The sequence below is a fragment of the Typopeltis vanoorti genome, chromosome 9 (assembly GCF_054136105.1).
Source record: "Typopeltis vanoorti isolate ZY-2024b chromosome 9, IOZ_Tvanoo_1.0, whole genome shotgun sequence".
NCBI classification, from domain to species: Eukaryota; Metazoa; Arthropoda; class Arachnida; order Uropygi; family Thelyphonidae; genus Typopeltis; species Typopeltis vanoorti.
The window spans coordinates 46,254,682-46,276,602 of record NC_143557.1 but is presented as its reverse complement, the minus strand read 5'-3'; the positions used below and the strand labels follow the sequence as shown (position 1 = coordinate 46,276,602).

General features: G+C 37.8%; 1 protein-coding gene across 3 annotated transcripts in view; it reads left to right on the top strand.

The window, feature by feature from the left end:
- Positions 1 to 21,921, top strand: part of LOC150103013 (DNA-dependent protein kinase catalytic subunit-like) — an 847,149-nt gene that overhangs the window by 10,132 nt on the left and 815,096 nt on the right. For all 3 annotated transcript variants that reach the window (XM_090397444.1, XM_090397443.1, XM_090397442.1), the window contains exons 2-3: positions 3,720 to 3,973; positions 18,930 to 19,065. In XM_090397444.1, coding sequence (XP_090253570.1) covers positions 3,720 to 3,973; positions 18,930 to 19,065 — 390 coding nt within the window. The remainder of the gene's footprint in view (positions 1 to 3,719; positions 3,974 to 18,929; positions 19,066 to 21,921) is intronic.

Sequence of the window (21,921 nt, the reverse complement as noted above, 5' to 3'; positions counted from 1 at the left end):
GCTGACTACTACCGGGTGCATCCCCAGGTGGCGGATCGGGGAACAGCCTTCAGATATGGAGGCCAGCTGTGATATAAGCAGAGCAATCTGGCGAATAAGCAGCTGTGGACCAACAGCGACTGAGCTATCAGGGCGTGGGGGGAGCAGAAGTGGCAACTCTGTTTCACTTAAAACCTCACAAAGCCCAATGACAACTCGGTGACATGACGAGTAGTGCCGCCATTAAATAAGCACCTGCTGGGGTCACTGCCCCTGACATTGGGAAGCAGCATTGTCAGTACTGACACTAGGCTGAAGCCAAATGATGACGGAAAAGCTTGTGATCAGAGATTTGCAGATGACAATATAATTATATTGTGTACGTCTGTAATACTGCAGAGCAGAAAGCAAATGGAGAAACTACTGCTCTACCTTATCTCCAGAACAACCACCATGGCAAGCAAACCCTTACAATTGGCCCCAAGTTCCTGGCGTCCCTTAAATGGGACAGGGGTGCGAAGAATCTCCGGGCTCAAAATGGTGTCCATTTTAAGAAGAAGAAGTATCTTTACTTTACATGCTAATGCATAATGGGGCTTACATGTGGCTGATTTTTAATGGTAAAGATAAGATAATGGTAAGAATGAGTACCACAGTGGCGTTCCCCTTATCCAAAGCAGATAAGGGGAACGCCACTGTGGTACTCAATCTTAAAGACTACACAGGTAAGCTCAAGGCTTTATTATTAGATCGTTTCACTTACCTCCCCATTGATTACAATCCCACCAACTCACAAATTAGAAAACTCCATAGGCTCCTTAAGAAGGTCACTTCTTGGCCTGTGGAGATTACCAACAGACTAAAACCCTATAACTCTAGACCCCCCCGCATATATGGGCTCCCAAAAATACACAAAGAAAATGTGCCACTACGTCCCATAGTGGATGGCATTGATTCCCCCACTTACAAACTAGCCAAGCATTTAGCCAAAGCGCTCTCACACTATACTGGCAATACACCATCACACATAAAAAACTCAGCCCACTTCAAAGCCAGTATAGAAAACCTTACACTCCAACATAATGACATAATGGTCAGCTTCGACGTCTCCTCCTTATTCACAAATGTCCTACTCAAAGAAACCTTAGAGCTAATCCAAGCTAAATTTCCTCCCGATATCTCAGCCCTATTTCAGTTTACAATAAACTCAGGCTATTTCATTTGGCAGGAAAAATTCTACAAACAGATAGAGGGGACAGCCATGGGTTCACCACTTTCCCCACCCTTGGCCAACTTCTTCATGGAGATGTTTGAAGAGAAAGCCTTAAACTCAACCCCACAAAAACCTACCATATGGCTTCGCTACGTTGATGATGTTTTCGCTATTTGGCCACATGGCCCGGATTCACTCCTCTCCTTCCTAACACACCTGAACAACCAACACCCTAGAATCAAGTTCACCCTGGAAAAAGAGGAAAACAATAACCTCCCCTTCCTAGACACACTAGTCACCCGCCAACCTGATGGAACCTTGGTTTTCTCAGTTTATAGAAAACCCACCCATACAGGCAGATACATTCACCAACAATCCCCCCCCCCTCACAACAATATGGAGTTAATTAAAACATTATTCAACAGGGCAAAAATAATCTGTTCTAATGATCAAGCCCTAACCACTGAACTAAATCACATCCGTGACACTTTCTCAGCCAACGGCTACCCGCTCCAAAAAATCCAAAAAATACTTAACCCAGTTATCCACAACCCACCACCCCCTCCCCTTCACAAAAAAGATTACTCTAAATCCATCACTATTCCCTACATCAGAGGCACCTCGGAAAAAATCAATAAAATCTTAAAAAAACATGACCTGACCACATGTTACAGACCACATAGAAAACTGACATCCCTTATCCGCTCCACCAAAGACCAACCACTTCCCCTAGACCTACCTGGTGTATACCAGGTCCCTTGCAGCTGTAAACTGTCCTACTTTGGCCAAACAAGCAGGACAGCAAATATCAGAATCTCAGAACACAAGGATTACATCCGATTTCACCAGTACAGCCACTCTGGGCTTGCAGACCACGCTCTGGATACTCGCCACAGAATAAGATGGAAGAAAGCCACAGTAATACACCGCAGCAAGTTCAAGTATGAAAGTCTATTCATGGAATCAGCCTCGGCCCTTAGGAACATGCCAAACCTCAACAAATTTGAATGCATGAAACTGCCCCAAATTTGGGAAACTTTTATCAGAAGAACTTCAGCCCAAAGGCCAAGAACTACCAATATAGCCCGCCAGGGGGCGCCATCAGGACTTTAGGAAAACGCTAGCTTCCTAGCTTCAGTCTCATTTGCTGTTATTAGTACTTGTGTGCACGTGTCTTTATTGTAAGTTCCCAAGAAGATGGCAACGTGACGTTCACTGAAATATCGGAAAGTATATATTAAAGTTTATTTAATCTATATTTCTAGTATATAGCTGTCAATTCCTTAAATATTAGTTATCATGTTTAACCAGCGTATAAGCCTCTCAACAAGTACAAAAATACTGTTAATAAAATACTCCATAAAACTACAACAAAAACGAATCTAGATTACAGTAAAACCATAGCCATCCCATACATTAAAGGGTTATCGGAAAAAATCAACAGAATCCTACAACATTATAACCTCAATGCCACCTTTAAACCACCCACTAAACTTAAAACCATATTCAGCTCCTCTAAGTATCCTCTCCTCCCATTAGCTCATCCTGGAGTCTATTGCATCTGCTGCACCTGTAACTTACCGTACATTGGTGAAACAGAATGGACAATCCCTATACACAAGAAAGAACACATTAGATACATTAAATATAACCATTATGGTGAAGTAGGCCTCTCAGATCACGCACTCAACACCTTACACCAAATCAACTGGAAAAGCACCTGCTCTTTACACCACACAAAAACCTGGTATGAAAGGAAATTTAAGGAAGCCTGCGAAATCCTGATAAACCACCCAAATATCAACAACAAAGATGGCATGAAAATTCCAAGGATCTGGATGGCACACATTCAGCCTACCTAATATGTAAGATCCAGCATAAGTCAGGACTCTAGCCAATCCTCAACAGTATTAGAAACCATTCCATACCAACTGGCTGGAACGTGTGCATAATGTTAATATATGTATATAGATAGATACTTGTTGTTGTGCCCAATATATTTCTACAACCAACAGATAATAATAGGACTCTATCGTTGATGTATAATTTTTTTTTTTTTTTTTTCCACCAGAGGTCAGGCCAGCAATTGTTGTAGCGGTTGGTCAGTGTCTTTAACAAACCAGTTTGATTGTAGTGTAGCTTGTTTCCTGTGTATAGTTGTATGCTCCAGAAGATGACCTTGACATAAAGGTCGAAACGTCAAATGTAGATTTTAGTTATATTAAACTAAAGTTTTTATTCAAACACGGTAGTTGTCTCCATAATTTTTAAAAATGCAAAAATGTAACTCTGAAATAATCTCCTTCATACCTGATCCTTTACAAATAATCTCCAAAGGAGATTATTTGTGAAGTACATCTTAATGCACTATGTAATTCTATGTAATTTTAACATTAAGTATATCATAATGCATTGTGATATGTGATAGATGTAAATTTTATTTCATTTAAATTGCATATAACCTTACAAATAATATGCTTTATGTAATTGTAAATTTATATGATTACATGCATTTTAAATATTTTAGGCTCAACACTTATTATCCAAACTATTAGATGCAGGAAATAATATATCTGTTAAACAGAATGAAGGTCATCAGGTGCACAAGGGTCTAATATTTTTCAGCTGTTTCAACTCCCAAATAAGCAACTATTTTGTCAAGAATTGTAATGTTTTAATTCCTGTTTTGATTAAGAATGTTCAAAAAGATAAAATGATAGGTTCAGTTATTCTTTTGGAAATATTAACTCACCTTTCTAAAATGAAGGAACTTCGAAGAGAGTAAGTATCTTTTTCAGTGATGGTTGTTGGATTTTGGATTAAACTTTTTTATATTTAAATGTTTTTTTAACTCTGCAATAAATTTTAAGTCCACTTCATCAGATCAAATTTTCAATAACTAAAAATGCGATCTTATGATTTGATTTTAATGATTGAAATTTTTAATAACCAATGCAGAACATTCTCTCTCTCTCTCTCTCTCTCTCTCTCTCTGTGTGTGTGTGTGTGTGTGGAATATTAAAAGAAGCTGAAACAGAAAATCTGGTTCTTATCTTTATTTTTTTAATTAAGACTGAATGACTTTTGGTTTTTAATTTAGTCTTAATAAATTAAAAGCATTGTATAAACTATTCATATTATTATTTGAGAGAGAGAGAACATTGATGTGACTTTTTTTTGTCCTCTAGAACATTTTAAACACACTTCTAAATCAACTGATTGACAGAACTTTTAAATGAGTATGTAATGTCATCACATCACATCACATCTTATGAGATGGAATTGGATTGAATCATATTTCATAAGTTGTAAGCATATCACAAGTTTGATCATAGCTGCACGACTGTATAAAAATGTGTATGCTTTTTTTTTTTTTTTTCATTTGTTTTAATTTCTAATTGAAACACCAGATGTATTCCATTTGGAATACTTGGTTTTGATTCAGGGTTTTATGTAGCTTTCACCCACCAAAGTTTTTTAAACCTACAGTACAATCCTACCATGGGTGGGCTAAGAATTTATATATATATATATATGGTCTGGTCACTCTGCTCTAGAGACTAAATATGGAACATTTTCAGGGTCACTTCAAGCCACCAATAAGCAGGGAAGTTGTTTTGCACCAGGTGATGAAATTCATCTTCAAGTTATTAAAGACAATGACAAACATCTATGCCCACAGTGGGATTCGAACCTGCAGCCTTTTGGTTGGAGAGTGGGTACACTAACCACTTAGCCAGCCAGGCCAGCATTGTCATAATGGAATTTCCTTCTGTGCAAAAAATATATGGTATCTGCCTATTTGTGTAAAATTGCATAGGGATACGTTTAATGAAATTTTTACATACACATAACTGCAATTGCACATATGCAATTCTTTGTTGCCATTAAGTACTTAAACATAGCATGCTTAGTTTGATTAAGTGACATTTTCTCTTAATGCAGATAATTAAATAGCAATTTTAAGTTATGTAAATAATTGATTTTACATAAAAGGTGGAGAAAATCCCTTATGCTTTTATTATATGATATATTCCAACTTGAGGATATATGCAGAGTCTTGGAGTCTATATAATACTGGCTGATAATGAAGCAACTCTTGCTTAACCTTTAGCATTTTCAATCAGAAGAAAAATTAAATGAGTTCAAGATTTCTAAGATTTTCCTTATTGAGAGAGAGAGATATCTCTCTCTCTCTCAATAAGGAACTCTCTCTCTCAATAAAGAGAGAGAGACATATATCTGCTTATAACTGTTAAATAGCAGCAGAAGTTTTAAATAAATTCCTTTAAAGGAAGAGCTGCGTTTCCAAAATTGTGAAGCATCATGCTGTTATTATTATTGGAATATCCACTCCACGGAGTACCAAGACTTGTAATGGAAGGCCCAACTTAGATGAAGTATAACATAATACTTCTATTGTGTGCAGGTCTGGTTTCCATTGTGATTCTGATATATTGGAGAGAGTATAAAGGAGAGTGTTAAAAATGATATCAGGATTGTAGAATACTGATTATGGAGATAGATTGAGAATTTGTGGACATTAGCAAACAGGAGAAAGAAGGGTGATATGATTGAGACTTCTAAAAGGGTCATACAGGATTTCATTTGATGGAATTTTTCAATTTATGGAGGATGGGGAATGGTTGAGAGGGTGTCCTTGGAAGCTGAGAATGAAGGCCGCCAAGAAGGGTGGGAGTGCTAGATTTTTCTCTCAGAGGGTGGTGCATGATTGGAATGGATTACCTTTGGATGTTGTAAGTGCCAGCAGTGTGAATGAATTCAAGAATAAGTATGATAGCTGGTGTGTGTGTGTGTAGTATGTGGCCTCCATCGATGAGTTTCTGACTCCCTGGAGGTCTCTCTTAATAATAATAATAACAACCTTATTCACTGTTTGCACTCCCATGACCCTCTAAAGGCAATGCATTCCATTGTCTTCTGCTCTAAAAAGGATAAAAAGCCACTCCTCATCCTCTTACTCACTACTTCCTTTTGCAGCTTCTTGGGATAAGCCTTGGTCCTTGTTCTACCCATACAAAAAATTCTTGTGTTAATTCTCTAAATGCCTCTCTCAGAAGCTTAAATGACTCAGCCATACTATCCCTTCATCTTCTGTTTATCAAACTTTGCATGTTCATGCTCTCAGTCTTTTCATAATCAACATTACTCTCACTAGGGCTGCTTAATTCCTTTCAAATCCTGGTAACTAGATCTGAACACAATAATACGAATTTGGGCTTATCAGTTTTTAATAGAACCACTACTCTTTTATCTCGTTAGTCATTGTCCTCATTATTGCATCAATTGTCCTCTGGGCTACTTTCACCTCCTTAAAGATATGCTCCCTAAATATCATATTCCTTTCGGCCATCATCTCAAGATCCCTTTCCTTCTCCACTTCCTATAGTATAATTTGACCAAGAGAATATGCAGCCTGTCATTGGTGAATTCTATATTTCAAGACACATAGTTGCATTGTACTGATATCCCCATTAATTTTTTCAGCTTATTCAAATCCTCCACAGCATCAGCATTGTTAATAATAACCCTTCCAAGCTTCACATCATCTTCAAACAACAGAATATCTCCTTCCAATCCAGTGCAAGTATCATTGACATAAACAGTAAAGGTCTCAGTACCGAACCCTGTGGAATCTCACTTATGATTTTCCTTTTCCCTATACTGCTCCTTCATTCACATCTGTCAGTCAATGTCCAGTCTAATTCATAAATCCAATTTTTAAACCAGTATGTTTCAGAATTAAAGATTACCGTATCATTAATTGCCTTGATAAAAAAAAAAAAATTATAATAAAATATATACATCAATAAAACACTGTGTACATTTGTTATCAATTGTCCTTCTTCTGTTTTCTATTCATTTAATCACAATCATACTCAAGGATAAGGTGGTTAGCCCTATGCCTCCCGGTGTATCCTATGTGTGTGTAGAAGTGTTTAATTCTCAAGGCCAGTTTGCCTGCTTGCAGGATGAAAAACCCAAGATAAACTGGGGAGAAAACTCTCCAGTGTATGCTCAAGACTGGCTAACATGGCTATGTCTAAGAAAGATCCTAAGCTCCTCATATCAGCGACAGGAAGGGAACCCAGGACACTCCTTTCCCAGGTGCATGGTTGCGAGGCGCATAGCCACTCGGCTAACCATGCAGACTTCAGTCACCCTTGTTACTTTATTATAAAAGGTAATCATGTTACCGAAACAAGAGTACTGCATTAAGAAATTCATGCTGACTCTCTCAAACAATATAACTCTAATTTGCTTAATTTTGTATACAATCTATTACTATTTTCTGCGTAATCTTATTTACAGAAGAAATATAAATTAGATTATAAGTCGGCACCTTCATTTTACGCACATTTATACAGTTGGTCTATCTTATCCTTCTTCCATTCTTTGGGCAATTTTCTACTAGCGAGACTCACTTGAACAATCATGTTAATAGAGCTTTCAATTCCTCAGCACATTCTACATGGTAAAATCCTATTTAATTCCACTGCCTTACTGACTTCCAGAGTTGTAGTATTCAAATACATTCTCCTCATGCACTTCTAAACATTCAACCATCCCTATTCCTTTAGAAATAAAATCTGCTTTTTCAGGTTTAAATACCTTATGCTCTTTACAGTGTTTACTTATCAACATTTCTATCTAATTTTTATCTGTTTCTATTGGCCACATAATGAAAGAACTGCTTAGGATGTTCCTTGGGTCTCAGTGCAGTCTCTTCTTGTATTCCAAGTTTGTCTTCCTTAGTATTGTAGTCCCTCTTAGCTTATGTCTTATATTTCTCATGAAACTGTCCTCCACTCTTTATACTTTTTATGTAACATCTTTGTCATCGACAGTTTCTGTTTGATTTCATTAATTATTCACTTGACATTAGATTGTCTTATGTTGTTCACTGTTTCTTGTCTTTGCTGCTGATTAGCATTTCTTAACTACCTTGCATTCATATCTTTTCATTTAAATTCTTCCATCCATGAAACTGCACTAAGCTGATTTGAAAGGTTCTTTATAGTCACCTGTCTTATATATTTCCACAAATTTCTTTCTTTTTAATGTTTCTACACTTATTCATCCTGTAAGTTAAGACTGGATGGTCACTCTCACCAGCTAGGTGTGTGGAGGATGGATGCCATCTCAGTTACAATCATATCCTCTGATGCTAAGACCAAATCCAAAATCCTTGATCATTGTGCTCCCTCCACTGCATGTTATCTAAAACATTTGCTGCTCAATATTTCCAGAAAATCAGATACTTTTCTGCTGTATGCTATTTCCTCTTCCAAATTTATATTGCTTTAATTAAAATCTCCGATAATGATCTCTCTCTCTTTTCACTTACCAAACTTTTCTGGATTAAACATTTCTACTCATCACTTTGTTTTCCTTGATCTGTACAGACATTCTGCTGAATATCCTGTCCTGGCTTTTTCCACCTCACCACTCTTTAAACCATATTGCCATCTACAAATACAAGGGACATCCAGAAAGTAAGTTCCGTTTTTAAATATTTTCACTGCAGTGCTGCGATCGCAATAGTGCACATGTGTGCTAAGTTTGTTGATTCCTTAGCAAGGCATTGGTGCCATTTTCAGACATTCTTGCAGTGTGTATGCTTCTTGGTGTGTGTTTATAATGTCTAAGAAAATCGAATCACCCACCGCATGTAAAATCGAATCACCTGCTGCATGTGAAATTAGGTCAGTCATCTGTTTCTTGAATGTGAGGAACATTAAAGCTGCTGGAATTCATCAGCAAATTATTGAGATTTATGGAGAACACGCAATGAGCGATTTAATGGTACGAAGATGGGTAAGACTTTTTAATGAAGGAAGGACAGGTGTGCAAGGAGTGGGCAACCATCTTTAGTGACTGACAATTTAGTGCATTCAGTTGAAGAGAAGATTCGACAGAATAGCGGAGATTCACTATGACATCACTCTCACTGCAATTTTAGTAGTTTCACGTTCGTGTCTTCATGAAATTGTGTCGGAGAAACTGAATTATCAGAAATTGTGTGCACACTGGGTGCCGAAGTTGCTTACAGAACAACACAAAGTGAATTGGCTGAGCAGTTTGTTGGAATTCTTGACATGCTACCATGAGGATGGCGATACTTTCGTGAGCAGACTTGTCACCGGGGACGAGACTTGAGTGTCGCACGCAATCCCTGAATCCAAACAACAGTCCATGGAGTGGAGGCACATCTCATCACCAGTCAAGATGAAATTGAAGACAACGGTTTCCATTCGGAAAATCATGTACACTGTGTTTTGGGACAGACAAGGAATTTTGCTGGTAGACTTCTTGAGTCAAGGCTCCACAATCAACGCGAGTATGTACTGTCAAACCCTTAAGAAACTGCATCGTGCGATCCAGATTAAACAACATGGCATGCTTTCCAGGGGCGTTGTTTTGATTCATGATAACTCCCACCCACACACGGCCGTTGTAACACAACTTCTTGCCACCTTCGGCTGGGAACAATTCCATCATCCCGCATATAGTCCTGACCTCGAGCTAAACGACTTTCACCTATTCAAACATCTGAAATCTTTCCTTGGTGGCTGGCGGTTTCAAGATGACAACGAGATCAAAGACGTAGTCAATACATGGTTCACAGGCAGCAACCTTCTACGACAAACGTATACAACTCTTGGTGCCCCATTATGATAAGTGCCTGAACAATGGTGGAAATTATGTACTAAAGTAGTGAAAGATGTCTACTTTATTTCTAATAAAGTTTTTTTTGTAAGTATATTTTTGTTTCTCTCTCAGCCCATCGGAACTTACTTTCTGGATGTTCCTCGTATATTTCAGTGAATGAAATGTATTGAAATTATTATTATTATTGAGAGAGAGACCTCCAGGGAATCAGAGACTCATCAAGGGCCACATGCTACACGCACCAGCTATCATACTTATTCTTGAATTCATTCACACTGCTTGCGCTCACAACATCCAGTGGCAATCCATTCCAATCACGCACCATCCTCTGATAGAAAAATCTAACATTCCCACCCTTCTTGGCGACCTTCATGCTCAGATTCCAAGGATGCCCTCTTGTCCTTTCCCCACCCTTCATAAATTGAAAAATTCCATCAATTGAAATCTTGTATGATGCTTTCAGAAGTTTGTAAGTTTTAATCATATCGCCCCTCTTTCCCCTGTTTGCTAGTGTCTGCAGTCTACAAATTCTCAATCTGTCTTCCTAATCAGCATTCCACAATCCTGATATCATTTTTAACACTCTCCTTTGTACTCTCTGCAGTATATCAGAATCACAACGGAAACTAGAAGACCAGGCCTGCGCACAATAGTCCAAGTGAGGTGTTATGAAGGCCTTGTAAAGAGGCAAAATAACATTCTTATCTTTACATGTGAATGTTCGTTTCAGCATTGCAATTATCTTTTGAGTTGTATTTGCAATCTATGCCACATGGCCCCTAAACTTCAACTTCCTATCTATTAACACTCCAAGAACCCTATCCTCATCAGTTTCTTCTAGCGTTATCCCACCAATATAATACGATATTGGATATCTAAACATGCTGATATCCAATTATACATTTGCGGATATTGAACTGACGCTTATTTTCCCATGCCCACAATTCCAGCCTATTCAAATCATTCTGCAAAGACTGCATATCAGCAGCATTCTTGATTACCCTACCTAACTTTGCATCATCATCAGCAAATAACTGTATGTCACTTGTCAAATCCTTCCCAATATCATTAATGTACAGATTGAATAACAGTGGACCAAGCGCTGATCCTTGTGGTACACACTTGTTACCTTATAGCTTGCAGACTGAGATCCCCCGTATAACACTTTTTGATATCTGTCAGTCAGCCATCCTCTTATCCATGCTAATGTTTATAACCCAAACCCATTTTCTCCAATTTATGCAGCAGTCTGCCAGTATTCTGTCAAAATCCTTAGCAAAATACAAAAGTATCATGGTGTATCCATTCCCCTTGTCTAGTTCAATGGTAATATTGTTATGGAATGTGAGCAAGTTGCTAAAACATGACTTTCCCTTAGAAAACCTATGTTGTTCATTGCAAAGTAGAGATTCACTGTCAACCCATTTCTGGAAGTGGGACCTAACCAAAAGCGGTGGTGAAGATTTTTTCCAAAATCTTCACCACCGCTCCTGAGATGCTAATTTGCCACCCTTGTGCAATGGAATTACCATACATTCCTTCCATTCCTGCGGAATCTTCCCTGTTCTGAGACTCATATTAAACATCATGGTCAAAGGAATGGCCAGTTCAGCTGACCACTCTTTTAGTACACGTGCTGATATTCCATCAGTCCCTATTGCTGAATTCTTATTCAGTTTGTGCAACAGCTCTAATACCTCGGCCTCGCACACCTGCGTTTCTTCATCTAGTGAAGAAGTAACAGTGAGCCCAATGTTGCGTTCACCAGGTTGATAGCGTTTAACGAAATGGGCACTCATTAACTGAATAACCTCTTCTGCATCTGTATTATATATTATATATTTTTTATATATTCTATTTTTTGAAGCTGGTAGAATATAAAACTTTACTTTATTATTATTATTATTATTATTAATGGAGCCCAAAGCTCATCATGGGAGATCCATTTATTCACACACTAGCCATCATTCACACAATATCTATTATACTTCTCCTTAAACTCATTCACTGATGAGTACCCACAACCACCTCTGGGAACCCATTCACTACCCCTCCAAGCTCAAAGATTGTCGTACACTAATATGATTAATGGGGATGCTGGTGCTCTCCTTCTACTCCTGAAAGGCAAAAAAACTTTCACTGAAAGTTGGATCTGAGAGAATTGCTTCTGATTTCACCAATGAACTCTATGCAATAAATAAAGCATGCTAAGCCTACTTAAAATTATCAACTTCTCAACAAATAGAGGGAATTATAATTCACAGTGACTCAAGATCAGCTATGGAGGCAATCTATGGGGAAAAATTGCATTTTACAATGGATTCCTGCTCACATAGACATTGATTACAATGAAGCAGTTGATAAATTAGCAAAAGAGGCCAGAGAACTCAACCAAGAAACTTTAATGATAATTCTAGTGTGTTAGCTGATGCTAACACACTAGAAAAATCTAAATTAATGCTACTGAAATTAGGGATACAACACCAAATACCTGAAATTAATGTTGACAGAAAGACCACCACCATCATAGCAAGACTCCGAAAGGGACATCTTAGAGCAGGGGTCGCCAAACTTCTTTGACCATCGACCCCTTCAAGAGTTTCTTGACGTTTTATCGACCCCCTCTATTTTACTATTACGTAATTATAATAGGACAAGCAAAAAAGACGCTTATGTGAGTTTTTAGATTGTTTATTTTATAGTTACGGTGTTTATTGTATGTGTAATATAGTATATATTATTATATTACTATTACTACTACTATTACTATCACTAGTAATATCACTGGTATTACTAGTGATATTAATATTAATAAACTACTGGTATTAATATCACTGGTATTACTACCAGCCCTGCTCAACTCTTCAACATAAAAAAGTTTAGTTCGTGAATGAATAACGATTGAATTATAACATGTATGTTGACGAATTTTAGAACCTTAACGCTCACTTGTATGTCGATGCGCATAAATGAGACTGGGATCGAATACGTGCAAGTATAAGTAAATAAGCAACTGCGCACGTGTTGCCATCTTGCTCCCGCTGCGCCGGCCGGGCGGGAACCACAGACATCCGTTTATTGGTAAATACGTCATTTTGGCCTCTGTAACTATTTTCATGACCTTGCTCCATCTTATAGGTCCTTTTCATGTCACTGTTCCCACGATTCACTCTTAATTGCGTTGTCAATCAGGATGGAGGTAATCCAAGTTAACCGAATTAAATATTACCCATATAATGATGTCTTATATATATTTCTATCGACCCCTCACAATGTTATATTGACCCCCTGGGGGTCGATATCGACCACTTTGGTGACCACTGTCTTAGAGGAATGAAGATTAATACAAATGATATGAGAACATATAGAAACTTCAATAACTGTCCTGATACTGAACTGACACGCACTCATATTTTTACCTGTCCATCGCAATAGGCTCTCATTCTGAACAACAACTCTATACAAACAAAATCATCAACATAACCAAAGCAGTTCAACAACTACCCTCCATGCAAAAATCTAGTCCTTGATAACACCCTTGCTAACCACACTCTTACACAACTTCCACTGATGATCCCTTGTTCTTTCTCTTCTTGCTATGTCTGAAAAATGTCTTCATTGTCAATCCTATAAAACTCCTTTAATAACTTAAATACTTCTATCATGTCACCTCTTTTTTTATCTGTCAGCTAATCTGTCACTCAATGCTGGATCCTTTCCACAACTTCTTCATCCCCATGGAATCCAGGAGTCCAAATCTCTGCACAGTAGTCCAGATGTGACCTTATTAAAGCCATATACAGGGGAATAATAACCTATCTATCCTTGCTTGTTAGTTTCCATCAATATAGTACACAGCATCTGATCTTTTCCAAAATTGCATCACCTTACACTTGGTCACATAAAACTGGTAACTTTGCCCATACTGCTAGTCTGTTTGCCTTCTTGCAGAATATCTATGCATCACCTTCATTTATCATTGCTCTTCCCAATTTAGCATCATCGGCAAACAACTGAATATTTCCTGTCATATCATTTCATATATCATTTATATACAAATTAAACAACATCCTCATAGACAAGCTTATACTTTGGTTATGCATTACTAAATCACTTAAGGAATTGACAACGTATATAAGAATATAAATTAAATTACACTTTAATAAATATTTCCAATATGTTGGCAACGTCACATTGCCATTTTCAAAAGGAACTTACAAAAAAGGCATGTGCATGTAGGCACTACAACACAGTAACTGAGAATGAAGTGGGGAAGCTTTTATTCTCCTAAAAGTTCTGATGGTGCCCCCCCCCCCCCCCCCCTAGTGGGCTATGTAGGTGTTCTTGGCCATTGGACTGAAGGTCTGCTGATGTAAGCTAAGCCTCCCAAATTTGCAGCAGTCTCATGCAACCAAATTTGTTGAGGTTTGGAGAGTTTCTTAGGGCTGAGGCTGATTCCATGAATAGTCTTTCGAATTTGAACTTGCTACGGTGTATTATTGTAGCTTTCTTTCACCATATTCTGTAGCATGTATCCAGAGCATGGTCTGCAAGACCCATGTGGCTGTACTTGTGAAACCGGATGTAGTCCTTGTGTTCCGAAATTCTGATATTCCCTGTTCTGCCTGTTTGGCCAAAGTAAGACAGTTTACAGCTGCAAGGAACCTGGTATACACCAGGTAGGTCTAGGGAAAGTGGTTGGTCTTTTAGTGGAGTGAATGAGGGATGTCAGTTTTCTGTATGGTCTGTAACTGGAGGTCAAGTCACTTTTTTTTAAGATTTTGGTAATTTTTTTCAAGGTACCTCGGATGTAGGGAATGGTGATGGATTTAGAGTAATCCTTGTTGTGAGTGGGGGGGGGGATTGTGGTTTGTTGGTTTCAATGTTTTTTGGATTTTATGGGGGTGGGTAGCCATTGGCTGAGAAAGTGTTGAGGATGTGATTTAGTTCATTGTTTAAACAGATTAGTTTAGCCCTGTTGTATAGTGTTTCACCACTCCATATTGTTGTGGGGGGGCTGTGGTGCAATTGTTGGTGAATGTATCTGCCTGTATGGGTGGGTTTTTTATAAACTGAGAAAACCAAGGTTCCATCAGGCTGGCAGGTGACTAGTGTGTCTAGGAAAGGGAGGCTGTTGTTTTCCTCTTTTTTTAGAGTGAACTTGATTCTGGCGTGTTGGTTGTTTAAGTGTTTTAAGGAGAGGAGTGTATCAGAGCCATGTGGCCAAATAGCGAACACATCATCAACATAGCGAAGCCATATGGTTGGTTTTTGTGGGGCAGAGGCTAAGGCTTTTTCTTCAAAGGTCTCCATAAAGAAATTGGCCAAGGGTGGGGGATAGTGGTGAAACCATGGCTGTCCCCTCTGTTTGTAGAACTTTCCCTGCCAAACGAAATAGCCTGAGTTCGTTGTGAATTGAAATAGGGCTGAGATATTGGGAAGAAATTTAGCTTGGATTAGCTCTAAAGTTTCCATGAGTGGGACATTTGTGAATAAGGAGAAGACGTCAAAGCCGACCATTATGTCAGTATGTTGGAGTGTAAGGTTTTCTATGCTGGCTTTGAAGTGGGCTGAGTTTTCTATGTGTGATGGTGTGTTGCCAGTATAGTGTGTGAGTGCTTTGGTCAAATGTTTAGCTAAAATGTATGTGGGGGGAATCAATGCCATCCACTATGGGACGTAATGGCACATTTTCTTTATGTATTTTTGGGAGTCCATAAATACGGGGGGGGGGGTATAGAGTTAAACGGTTTTAATCTGTTAGTAACTTCTACAGGCCAAGAAGTGACTCTCTTAAGGAGCCTGTGAAGTTTTCTGATTTGTGAGTTGGTGGGATTGTATTCGATAGGGAAGTAAGTAGCCCGATCTAATAGAAGAGCATTAAGCTTACCTGTGTAGTCCTTTTGGTTAAGTACTACAGTTGCATTTCCCTTATCTGCTTTAGTGATAAATACTAAAATACCTAGTGAGGATATTATGATCCAGTTTGAACGGGAATCCACCACTTTCCGAATCAAATCGCCAACAGTGTAAGACTGGATGTAGCTTGTGTCCTCTCCAAAGCAAGACCACCAAAAACTAACATATCAAATAAGGAGTATAAAGCTCTGCGGGAAATAAGGAATAATAAAGAAATAGTTATCACCAAAGTGGATAAAGGAAATGCAACTGTAGTACTTAACCAAACGGTCACTCACCTTCTTCTGAACTCAACTCCTCCACAAACCACTCTTTGATATCTGCCCATCAGCTACCCTCTAATCCAAGTCACGCTTCACAAAACCATGTTATCTCTTAGAATATCATATTCTCATTCACCCAGTCCTGAATTCTGTCTTTCACCAATTTTTCCAATACTTTAACTACCACTCTTAAGATGCTGATTGGTCTATAATTTGCTACTTCTCTCTCGGAGCCTCCTTTATATAATGGGACCGTTTTGCTCTCTTTTTGCTCCGCTGGCACCTTCCCACTACTTTGACCTAAAATAAAGAGCTTTATCAGAGGATCGGATATTCCTTTGCACATTCTTGCAATATACAGGCTGACATGCTATCTAATCTTATGGCTGTGTTCATATTGAAGTTCTGCAATATTTTAAGTACTTCCATTTTTTCAGTTTCCATTCTGCTATCAGTTAATGTCACATCTAGCATTGCAATCACCACCCAGATGGTGTAAAATGCTCAATCAGTAATTCAACTATTTGGTTTGGTTTTGTTACCTCTCCACACATCAACACTTTTTAAATTCATCCTTCCGTATTCATTCCTCCTTTTATTTGCCACATTGTGAAAGAACTCCTTAGGATTTTTTAGTGGCCTGGTTGGCCAAATGGTTAGCGTATCTGCTCTCCAGCCAAACGGCTGTGGGTTTGAAAACATCCATGCCTGGCATGGATGTTTGTGATTGTCTGTGAAAATACTAGTGGTGGTGGTCAACAGTAGATGGTGTTGGTGTAGATGATGAAGGTAGTTGTGGTTAATGGAGAGCTGTGGAGTAGGTGCCCTCCCTCGATGAGTTGTTGGACTCCTTGCATGTTTTACGTAATTATAATAAAAAAAATAGTAATAATAATTTCTTTTGATCTCTTCAGCTTGCTTTTTCTCATAATTAGCTTTGGCCCTTCTTACTATATAGGTTACTCTTCTTGCCTGAGCCTTATACTATTCATGGGTATGCTGATCACCTGTTTATTTATAATCTCTCCACAACCTTTTCTTTGTGTGCATCTCCTGCTTAATGAAGCTATTTATCCATTTAACTCCTCTCCAATTTTTCCTTCCGACTCTGAGTATACATTCAGATACTGCTTTTTTTCACTGAACAATACTTTTTCAAGACTCCTGACACCAAATCCATTTAGATACAAGCCATCCATCCTATATAACTCCTTCCATCAAACTCACTCCAAACCATTCCTCTTGCACAATCTGCGCACTGACTCATTCACAGCCATATCTCTCCATCCTAGCTCACCCCTGTCATACCATGACAACAGACTCACAACTTTTATTTTCCCACCTTTCTTTTTTACATGCACTAGTAACTCTTTCATGTCTTCTCTCATACTGCACTTGTCACCTACCAAATCATTTGTACCAGGCCAAAATAAACATCTTTCACCTTAACTCTTCGCATTCTTACAGCATCACTGACATCTTTAATCTTTGCTTCAGGAAAACATGATTTTGTCACACTCTCCTCAAGGACTCCTCATATCAGTGAATCACCAATCATGTCTGCTTTCAACCCCCCCTTCTTTTGCTTCTGTGTCATATCATCTACCAGGTGTTTTTCCAGCCACTCAGCCTCATGTTTTGTTTTGTGAAGAACCCCACATAAGTGCTCAATCCTTTCCATTACCATCTGATTATTCTCTTTATTTTCCACTGTGCATTCATTCAGTCACTCATACTGCTTGCAACACTAACTACACTAATCACATTTCATATTTCAAGTTAGTGCTATCACTCTTCTTACTTTATTCACACTTATCACATTCGCTCACAAAACACTCGACAAATATGTTCATCAGTTTCATTCTCTTTCCCAAAATCTCTCGTTCTCAAAGGCCTTACATTTTACACATGCTGCAGTGAATGTGATTGCACATATTATTATCACATCCCATTGTTTTGTGCATCGGCATCATGACACACAATACAGTATACAATAAAAGAGATATTAAACTTTTAAAAATCCTAAAATTACACACACACACACACACTACCCTTACATTTAATCACACAAACACTCATAAATATAATTAGCTAAAATAATGACTTAATTGTTGCTAAAAACTTCCAAAATAGAACTTATCTTTCAGCACCAATATTCATGACTACCACTATCTTCTGCCCTCTTGCGATGAAAATATTCTGCTTTTATTTTATTTTGTTTTTTTTGTTTGTGTGGTTTTTTTTTTTTTCAAACTTAATCAATTAAATCTTTAATCAGAAAATAATAAATTTTTTTTAATGCAGATCCTATTCCCACCAGTTGTAAGTCTACATTTATATTATAGGTGGCATGACAGTTAATCCAGACCTCCTTCCCTAAAGACTAAACATGATACTTTTACAATCCACTTGTGTCTTCTAATAGGTAAGGATGGTCTTGCACTGGTGACAAGAATTATCTACCACCTGAAAACTGACAAACACTCATGTCCTGCTCTCTGACTAACACACAGTGATATCACAGTATGTTGGTTAGAGAGAAGAGACATTATCCACTCTGTCAACAGTAGTATCAGTTCATTACTTACTATACAATATATACTGCAATTTTTTAAAATATATAAGATGCTGGAAATTATGCATTTGTTTCGAGGCAATGTTCATAAATTGAGAAAGAATTAAATATGTTTTTAATTCTTGGAAAAATGATAAAGACTATGTCTTAATAGTCTTAATAGTAGTTTTCAGACTGGCTTCAACTATTTGTAAATGTGACCTTTAAACCACAACTGCATTTTATTTTAATTTGTTTGTAGATTTTGCATTATTTATCTGTACAATATATTTGTATATACCTGCAGATTTGGGAAACAAGTTATTGATGCTGTCATGTCATGCTGGTCCGCATTGTCAGAATGGTGGAATTATGGAGCTAATGAAGATAGTTTAAATTTCACCATTTCTTTGCTTACAAAGCTTCTGTTAATTGATCCTTTGGTAAGATATTATTATTATGGAAATTTTCATTTTAAAGTATATAAAACTGGTTATTTTGTGTTCTGCTTAGCTATCTGTTTACATGATGAATCTTTAATGGTGTCTCAACATCATTTTTTAATTTAATTTAATTTTTTTGTATGAAACACGTATGTGCACACACACCCACACACACACCCACACACACACACACATACACACACACACATTTCTCTCTCTGTTTCTCTCTCTTAGAGTGCTAGATTTGGTCATAGTATTAGAAGGTGTATTAGTTAAGGATGTGATTATTTTACCACCAGTTTATGACTGATTGTGCTGTACTAACCTTGGTAGTGACCTACTGTATTGATGTTTCAATCAGGATAGGTTATATATTGAACTACAGTGCTGGAAATTATGACAAACTCAAGAGAATATTATCATTCGTTCCATGAGGAAGAATATCAGTAGTGCATGGGAAGCTTTGAGAAGATGCTTAAATAAATGGTATCTGAGAATTTTGTAGAGTTAAAGAACAAACAGGATAGGTGAGAAATGGATTTGCAACCTTATTAAGCCAGGGAAGATGATAATGTGGAAGATATATTGTGAGAATAAGAGTGAGAGGAACTATTAAATATGTAAAGCACAGACCAGAAAAGTTAGGAGTATTGCATGGACAGCTAAATCAGAGTATAAAGAAAAGTTGGCTGTAGAGACTAAAGTCAACCCAAAAAAATTTTGTTATTCCTTGAGTAAAAGAAAGAATGAATGTGGAAAAAGAACATTACTGAATGTAGATTGTAGCAGTTATTATCTTAATTATCATATCTGTCAGAAGCAAGTTGGATGAAGAGATAGTGGTACATGAGAGATGGTTCTAGAGCAGTTGCATAACCTGGATAAGAATTCAACAATTAAGACAGATGAGATATCAGCATGTCAAAGGGATGTTTTAGCTGAACTGGCTAGGCCCTTGACATGTTTGTATAATTTGAGTCTCAGCTCAGGAACAATCCCACAGGAATGTAAAGAATGTATGATAATCCCATTGCACAAGAGTGGTGCAGAGTTTGATGTGTCTAACTATCAACTTATTGGTATATCTGGTATTGTGGTGAAGATTTTAGAGAAGCTGGTAAGAATTTACATACAGAAATGGGTTGAGAAACAAGCTATACTTTGCAAGGGACAGCATGGGTTTACTAAAGAGAGGTCTTTTATGAACAGTTAGCTGTTATGATAACAAGTTGCTGCAGCTGAGTTGGATAAGGGGAATGGATACCTTATGATACTGTCGGACTTGAGAAGGCATTTGATAGGAGGTGCCCACTTTAATACAATGTTGGTCCTCAGTTTGCTGTGATGACTGCATTAATCCTATTGGGCATACTTTCCACAAGCATACGGTAGTGATCATTGGGAATTTTGGACCACCTTCTTCTTGTAAGCATGTAAAGAGGTCCTGGACTGTTGTGGGGCTGGCATCCTTTGACCTCACCTGATGCTTCAGTTCATCCCATAGATGTTCAGTGGGGTTGAAATCAGGGCTCTATAGAGGCTAGTCAAGTGTGGTGACGTTCATGTCCACAAACCATTTGGTTACAGCAGCAGCCTTATGACATGGTGCATTGTCTTCCTGAAAGAGACAATGGTCAGTTCCATAGAAACACCACAAAGTAGGAAACATGCATTGATAACAGAATGTTCAGATACTCTCAGAGTTCAGTGTTTGTGGCACCACAAACAGAGGTCCAAGGCCACATCACGAAAAACAGGACCATACCATCACACTACCACCTCCAACTTTCGTTGTTGGGGTTGCACACTTTGAGACATTCACTAGACATCTGCCACACCCAGAACTCTGCATTCAACATGTCAGCCGACGAATGGCAAGTTTTACATATCGTAGCACCCTATGTTAACATTTAGTGAGTGTGGTAGATCGCCCACTGCAGGTAGCATTTACATAAAAGTACAAAACTGCATCCCACTTGCATTTAACTCCCTGCATTTCCATCTCAGTATAGTATCACGGATTGTTGATCTGGGATGGCCCAATTTGTGAACAGTTTGCCGAACGGATAGGCCTATAACATGGCATCCTATCACAATGCTTCTTTCAAACTCTATCAGTCCATTTCTTGCAGCCATTTCTTCCGAACACAGTTGCACCGACTTGGGAGCATCATATTCAGCCAGTTTATACCGGCTATGAAAATGTAACTCGTTATATAGCACAATACACTTTTCCCATGGGGAAAAGAAGTCAGCGTTTCTAAGCAGTGTATGTGCACCCCTAGCAGCCACTATCATAACATACTGTGGAAAAGTCCCATTCTAAGTTCCATAAAAATCAAAGCTATTATAAACTCAGAAATTTCACGGCAGTGATTAATGGCAGAAAACTGTGATGAAAGAACATGGAAGAAAATTGCAGGAAATAAAAGAAATTGTGAGAAAAGAAATGAATTGAGGAAAGCGAAACCAAAAAAGTTACAAGAAAAAGTACAAATGAATGCAATCACTGGAAATTATACATTGACAACAGACCATTGTACATTGACCACACAATGACAATATGAAAAAAAATATAAATATAAACAATAATGGGCAACAGAAGAAGTATCTAGAATAATTATAACAGAAGAGAAATAATTAGAACAGTTAACCAAACAAATTTTATAATTTTACTCTAACTTTGAATTAAAGAAATACTGTATATCACACTGTATCTCTTTAATTTAGTTCTTTGAGAACAGTATGTATGAAATTATAAAAATGGAAATCCAAAATTAAGGTTTGAATTTTGATATATTACATTTACTTAAATTTAATGTCACTTACTTAAAATATTCAAAAATTTGGATCAAA